Here is a 7,119-nt window from a genome sequence, read left to right on the forward strand (position 1 = left end):
ATAAATAAATTTTTAAAAAAAGTTTTGATCGTCTCAGGCCTAAAACAGCACTGTGAGGAGGAATTTGCTAATGCATACACCAAAGTGTTTACAAATTGCCATTTCTGATAAATCTTAAGTACACACAACAGATTTCCACATTGTCTAAAAGAAACACGCCTGAGCTGGCAGCATTCAGGTGGTAGGGAGAGCTGAAGGCACCATGGCAACCCTCCCTGAGACCCGTGATGAAGGCACAACACGTGGGGGTGCTCACGATGGAATAGCAGGCAGCACTAAGCAGCGACGGCTTAAACATGCACGCAACCTACACATGGGCGGATGGCATCAGCACGGTGCTAGACAGTAAATGACGCGCTATCACGTGCAAAAATAAAAACTCATGCAAACAAAATGCTGTGCATCTTGCACGCACACACACACACCCCCCCCCAAACGGTACTTGGAACCACCTGCAAGGAGTGCTCATGGGGGCACAGGGGCACGAAGTGGGGATTCCGGGAAGGAAGCACAACAATACAGGTGGCACAAAGTTCAGAGGCTTTGGACTCAGCGATTGACGAGGCTGGCATCTTTACCCCGCCATCCACCGGCCGTGGCGTCTTATGCAATGTGTTCAACTCAGTTATAAAATGGATAAAAATAACCAAAAAGGGGAGAAAGGGCTTAAGAAAAATAATGAAGTGGATTAATAACATCTCATGGGGTCGTTGTCGGAGATTGAGAAGATTATTCATTTAAGGAGCCAAGCAAATATGAAGCTGTCGTACATGCTGGCTCCCCTATCCCTCTACTATCTAAGGGATCAAGGTTAACCTCACCAGCTGCCACCCAGGGCTCCCTCCCAGGCCCCACTCCCTGGCCCCCAATAACCTTTCCAACTTGTCTGGTAATGCTCCCTCGTGCTGAAGTCCAGCTAGAGGTCGCTTCTGCCACCCTCTTCTGTCCAGATGGCGGGTACACAGGTTCTGTGACCCAGAAATCCGTGGACAACAAAGGGGCTAAGGGCCACAGAAAAGATGGGACACCGGCGGGGAAATGAAGGCTGACAAAGGATCACACAAAGGGGCCAGGCCAGGCACAGGAAGGCCTCTAAGGCCAAATCACTGGACCCAACGACCTCAGCACAACAGGTGACCCAGACAAAGAAACGGAATGAAATGCTCAAGGAGAAAAGGATCAAACGGCCAGAGAGGCCGTCCCTCTCAAGGGGAGGCTGGACAGAGAGGGAGTCGCCAGTCGGGAAATAAGGAGTGGGGCGCAAAGGCGAGGCCCTCAGGGGAAGGAAGGGACCACCTTAGCGGGTGAGAGAGAACAAAGCCGACAGGGCGGGGTGTGCCAAGAAAGGGGAACAACACAATGGCAGGGGAGGGAAAGGGAGGTGGGGCTACCCCAGGAACACGGAGGAGGCCGCCACTTCAGAGCCCCAGAAGGCGTGAATCCCGGAGAGGCGCGGGGGCACAAATGCTGAGAGGGCTGGCAAACAGCAGCACAGCCGCCTAGGGGTGTGAGGAAAGTGTGGGGGGGGGAAAGACACTGAAACCAGCGGGAAGGGCACACGGACTGACGAGAACCAGGAAAATGGCTGCCCGTGACGAGACGAAACACACGAAAAATGGGTGCACTCGAGACGGTGGGTGGGGCTTGGAAAAGACACGGGGAACAAATATAAGAAAAACAGTAGAGCAGGAGTTGGGGCACCGGGAGAGAAATGAGAGAAAACTCGGGGTCCACCCAGCGAGGAGGCGCAGAGCCACACAGGCGAGCGGAAGACGCTGCGGCGGCAAGACGCAAGACGTGGCAAGACTGCGCATGCGCACGCTTTTGCGTCAACGCCTGGGGGACCCGGTGGGGTGGATCGTTCTGGGGGGCGGGGCATTGCCCCGCCTCGTCCTGGAATAGGTACTCGACGCCCCATTGGCCATCAGCCTCCAAAGGGGACCAATAATTTGCGAAGACAAGGCACAAGGGGGCGGGGAAAGAGGACGTGAGACTCAACTCGACGCGCTACTGGCTGGCCAGATAGTCTGGTACGAGGAGAAGTGAGAAGGAGGTAAGGGGCGGGCCGTCGGAGCAGGATCTAGAAGACTATTGGTCGCCTGTCTCCGTGAGGGAAGGCTGTGCTTGAAGCTCATTGGCCCTTTTGAGAAGGGGCGGGAAAACGCGCGCGAGCGCGGCCGTTCCTCGTCGCAAGGCTTCACCACGTCCTTTCTCTTTCTCCTGACTGAAATTAACTCTGCTCGAAGCTGTGGTAACCATGATGAGAACGCGACCCCGCCCCTCCCCGTCCCTTCTGCCCCCTCTCTCTTGCGCTGGACCCCCGCCCCCAGCATCCCCTGTCCTCCCCCTCGCGCTCCTCGCGCCTCTCCTCTCATCCCCCTTGGGGGGGCCCGGGACGGCGGGGGGCGGGGGGGCACGCTCCACGGGCCCCGCCCCCTCCCTGGGCCCCTGGGGCGGGGCCGCCGGCCTGGGGTGGGGGGCAGTGGCCGCAAGGGGGTGCACGTGAGTGTCGGGGGGTGATGCAGTCGGCCTGGGCCGGCGGGTGCACCCTGACCGGGGGTCGCGATCAGGGCCAGCAGGTGCAGGGAATCCGGGGACGTTTGCGCAGTGATGGAAACAACGATTGCGAGTGGGGCGAGGAATCCCTGAGAATAAATAATCATGCCGTTGCTGGGTGCGAGAGCAAAATCAGGCGGCAGGAGGGCGAGGGGGCATCGGATGATGAGGCAGACACAAAGCCAGGGCGTGGCGACGGAACCTAAAAGCATCAGAGGAATCGGAAAGACGCCGGCGGGGAGGACGCTCGTGGCTGACAGGAGAGACCCGGGGAAACTTGCAACCGGGTGTTTGTGGAAAGGGGGTGTAGGAATTGCTGAAGGGGGCACCCCGAGTGCGTGCGGAGCCCTAAAAACTGGGGTGTGTGTGTGGGGAAGGTGCAGTAGCAGGAGGGAGGATGTTCTGGTTGAAAGAATATGTTAGAAAGACAAGAGGAGAGGATTTATTGGGGGAAAGGTGCTCCCCAAGAGGAGGGTGCTGAGGAGGGGGGCAGAGTGAAGAAGGGAAAACACCTGAGGAGACAGGAGGGCGAAAGCTGAGTCCAGGGTGGAGCACAATAGAGAAGTACTTAAGGGGTGGCACCCAGAGGCAGGAGGGCTGATCAGGAGATGCCCCACAAGGCCATGCTGACCCTTCACACCTGCCCCTAGATCCATGGAGCCCAAGGAAATGCCTGCTGTCCACTGCTGCCCCTCCGATTGTGCCACAGAGGGTGAGACCAAAGCCTCCCAGGGCACAGAGCCTGTCCCCAGGAGAGCTGTCAGTCGCTCCCCAACCTGTGCCCGCTGCCGCAACCACGGTGTCACTGCCCACCTCAAGGGCCACAAGCGTCTCTGCCTCTTTCAGACATGCGAGTGTCACAAATGTGTCCTCATCTTGTGAGTATGAGACCCAGGGGAAAGAACAAAAATAGACCTCATTTTAGGGTGCCCAACCTTTGACTCACCACCCCCCTTTTAGAGAGCGCCGAAGAGTCATGGCTGCCCAGGTGGCCTTGCGTAGGCAGCAGGAGGCACAGCTAAAGAGGCACCTGGCTCAGGGCCTGATGAAGAGAGGAGCGACCCCTCCCAAAGCTCCCAACCGTGTGAAGAAGGGAGCCACTCGACAAGGAGTCCCCCGTGAGTGTCTGGCCAGGAATTGGGTAGGGATTTGGGTGGAGGAAAACTAACTGGGGGAAGAAGTCCCAGAACTGCCACTGAATTAATGTGTGGCCTTAGATAAGGTGTTTCTACTCTCTGGGCATTTCAGTTCCCCAAGTTAAATGTGATCGGGTATTGGGAGTATACAGTGAGATTTGTGGGTAGAAGAGAACTCAGTTTGGAATGGAATGGCGGGTCCAGAAAAATAGCTCACCAAAGCTCTCCCTGATCCCTCACAGCTGGAAAGGAGAACATAGCACCCCAGCCTCAGACCCACCATGGGGCAGTCCCACTGGCACTGACATCCCCTGGGAAGGTAAGGTCTGGGCCCTGAAGGAGTGACCCCTGTCCTAGCCCAAACCCCTGCCTCTGTGCCCTCAACACCTCAGTTCTGGGTCCATCCCTGACTTCTTAATACCACCTTGAGCTAATCACTTCTCTTCCATGAGCAAAATGAGGGGGTGGATTTTATAGCCCTCCAAGATCTGGAATTTGGGGATCCTACCCCCACCACAGAACATACTCCTTCCCCACCCTGGTATCTGACTCCAACCTGTGCCCTCTGCCATTGTAGGAGAACTCCCAGGGGCCTCTGCTGCTCACCCGTACCCCAGAAGCCTTGCCTTTTCCCTGGACTCCAATACCTCCAGGCTCTTGGGCCCCTGGACACTGGCTGCCTCCAGGCCTTTCCATGCCACCCCCAGTGGTGTGCCGCTTACTGTGTCAAGAACCTGCCATCCCTCTGCATCCCTTCCCTGGTAAGATGAACTCAACATTCAATAACGCAACAGAGATTTGAATGCCAGCACACCACTGTATCAGAAAGAAAAGAGGAAGAAGATGCTGGGTAGGAAAAAGGAGCACAGAAGCCATGACCTGTGGCCCCAATAAACTCTGCTTTCTGTTATCCTCATAGGCTTTGACCCGGTCACCTCCCTCCGGCTGCCCACTCACGGGCCCCTCCCGACCTACCCAGGATCTCGCCCGATACTGACAGCTCCTCTTTCTGGAGAATCCCAAGGGCCCTCTCTCCTGCCCCGCACGTGAGTAGAGAGAGAAGGATCATGCACCTGCCCCTGTGCTGGACACCACAGTAGATGGTAAAGAAGAAGAAAAGATCTCAGGCTAATGGGCAGGACAGAGCTCTCCTAGTTCTGCTACTGCCTAGCTGTGAACCTCTGTACAAGTACCATTACTCTGAGCCCGTTTTTCTGTAAGTTGGAGACACTATTATTTCCAAGGTTGTCATGAGAATTAGCAATCATTTATGGAATACAACTAGCACAGGCCTTGAACAAATAGTGGCTATTAAATTGGCCTAAATACATAAGATGGGGTTGAATTACTGAAATGCAGGGGGAGGGAAGGAAGGGAGAGGAAAAGGCTCAGAGGCAATTAGAGAAAATTTCCAAAAGGTTTCTTCATACTGCTCCTGCAAGTCCCATGGGGATTAGGGAATTAGCGGGAGATGAACCAGACCCTGCTAAGGCAGGAACCAGACACCTTATCAGTTTTTTGAAAACACATCAATGATTGCATGATGATAATCCTCACAGTACCCTAGGGAGAAGTTGTTGGGGGGATTTTCACTTTACAGAAATCAAAGCAGGCCAAGACAGGGGGAGGGTCTTGGTTGACACCACAACACCTAATGACACAGCAGGCACTCAGATTTCCAAATTGGAATGTAGCAAAATCCTTCCCCTCTCCCCATGTGTACATGCCTGTCCGTGTGTTTGACTCCTCTGGTATCGTCTTTGTTTCTAGATGCTCAACTCTGATACTCCAGCCCTGTGGCACCCCAGACCCTCTTCTGCTGCAGCCACAGGTCTTGGGAAAGAAGTGGGGTCCAGAACTCTGGGGAAGGGAAGAATAGGGGTAGTGAGGGAACCAGGGGCTGAGGGCGCACTTAGATGGTGGGCAGAAGTGGGGTTCCCAATCTGCTTCTCTCGCTTTTCTTTGCAGGCCCCTGGAGCCTCTCGCCTGGCCTGGACCTCTGCCCCATCAGAACGGCAGCTGCAGCGGGAGGCAGCTGAGGCTCTTGTGGGGCTGAAAGATTCATCCCAGACTCCCCGCATGACTCCTTCTGTCCCTCCCAACTCTGCCTGGATCTCCCTGCTCCACCCCTGTGGCCCACCAGGTAACATGTTTCCTGAAAGGAGATGAGATTGCTTGGGAAATGGAGGCAATGGAGCAAGCAGGGACTAATCAAGCAGATCAGGGGTTCATCGGATTGACTACCCTCAGGCCGGGCCACAGTTCCTGTGATAGGGAGGGACTTGTCCAGAGACATATAGCAAGAGTGGCAGAGCCTGATCTCCTATCTTCAGCCCAAGGCTCTCAGCTGAAGTCTGGAGAGAGGCTGAAGAGGTAACAGGGTCCAATCTGGAAGGAGGGCTGATAACTGCCTTTTAAGGAGCTTCCATTCTACTTGAGAAACATGGATGCTTTCACAAAACTCAGTGACAAACCTAGCAAAAACTAGAGGAATCTTAAGGAATGAGAAAAATACCTTTGGGGACAAAAAGGGAAGGCTGAAAATTCTCCTTTCCAAAATGGTAGATTGGGTAAGGTGTATGGTTGAGGAAACAGACCTGAGAAACTTCTGGAGCAGAAGGAGATCAAACTGGAAAGACTTCTTTTAGGAGCCAGGAAATGTGTCTGAATGAGACAGAGATATATTCATAGACCTGAACTTTAGAAAGACAAGTTGGAGCTTTGAAAAGATAGTCGTGGCTACGATAGTGGGACTGGAAGAGGCAAGACCACGGCTAGGAAAACCAGTGAGGAGGAAGTGTTTGCTATTATCCAGGAGACCTGGATTGAATGGGGTAGAAAGTGAGGGTTGCTGGGAAGGGCAGTGGTGGTGACCTGGTTGTGCCCCTTCCTTCCTGCCTGTAGCTCCCCCTGGAGGAAGAGGATTCCAGCCTGTTGGTCCTGCTCTGCGACCCAAACCAGGCCCCTCTGTGGCTCTGCATCTTGGGCGGCTGGGATCCATCTCCCTCCTAACCTAAAAGCCCAGACGGGGTGGAGGGGGCAGCAGCCTGCAGGCGCTGCATCTTTGTGTTTTATTTATGTATTTATGCATGGAATTTAACCCAGTATAAGCATCAGGCTTTCTTTAAGCTCTCATCTCTTGGTTCCTTTTGTAACACGAGCCTTTCCTTGGCAGAAGATGAATATTCTCTTACCCTCTTTGGATCCTGGGATCTTACAAAATTCCTGAGAGAGAGTTGTGCAGTTTAAGCCAACTAGTACCTGAATAGATTGTTGCATGAATTCATGTTCCAGGGTATTTGTTTGACATGTTATTCTGTACATACCTGTGCGCTCATGTCTGCCTCCATGCATGTGCAAACAGAGGAGAGTATTTTCATTTTATGTCTGGGTTTGTGTGAATGAGCAAGAAATAAACCTTTGTTTT

At 54.0% G+C, this 7,119-nt stretch overlaps 2 protein-coding genes across 9 annotated transcripts in view; one reads left to right on the top strand and one right to left on the bottom strand.

Moving 5' to 3' along the window:
• Nucleotides 1-1,809, bottom strand: part of LYPD4 (LY6/PLAUR domain containing 4) — a 112,331-nt gene extending 110,522 nt beyond the window's left edge. For all 5 annotated transcript variants that reach the window (XM_054697209.1, XM_054697208.1, XM_054697210.1 and 2 more), the window contains exon 1: nt 874-1,809. The gene's annotated coding sequence lies outside the window, so the exon portion shown is untranslated. The remainder of the gene's footprint in view (nt 1-873) is intronic.
• A 337-nt stretch (nt 1,810-2,146) lies between these two features.
• On the top strand, nt 2,147-7,119 carry DMRTC2 (DMRT like family C2). 4 transcript variants are annotated; one of them, XM_054697206.1, is made up of 10 exons: nt 2,147-2,251; nt 2,571-2,674; nt 3,207-3,434; nt 3,517-3,674; nt 3,935-4,011; nt 4,270-4,453; nt 4,612-4,738; nt 5,463-5,523; nt 5,661-5,835; nt 6,597-7,119. In XM_054697206.1, exons 3-10 carry the CDS (start codon nt 3,211-3,213, stop codon nt 6,707-6,709), a joined length of 1,119 nt encoding a protein of 372 aa, XP_054553181.1. In that variant the 5' UTR covers nt 2,147-2,251; nt 2,571-2,674; nt 3,207-3,210; the 3' UTR covers nt 6,710-7,119. The 4 variants fall into 4 exon arrangements, with proteins under 4 accessions (XP_054553181.1, XP_037372547.1, XP_054553182.1 ...); XM_037516650.2 differs by lacking the exon at nt 2,571-2,674; XM_054697207.1 differs by lacking the exons at nt 2,147-2,251; nt 2,571-2,674 and adding an exon at nt 2,484-2,502.

The sequence above is a fragment of the Talpa occidentalis genome, unplaced genomic scaffold (genome assembly GCF_014898055.3).
Source record: "Talpa occidentalis isolate TD23 unplaced genomic scaffold, MPIMG_talOcc4v2.1 talOcc4.17, whole genome shotgun sequence".
Lineage (NCBI taxonomy): Eukaryota > Metazoa > Chordata > Mammalia > Eulipotyphla > Talpidae > Talpa > Talpa occidentalis.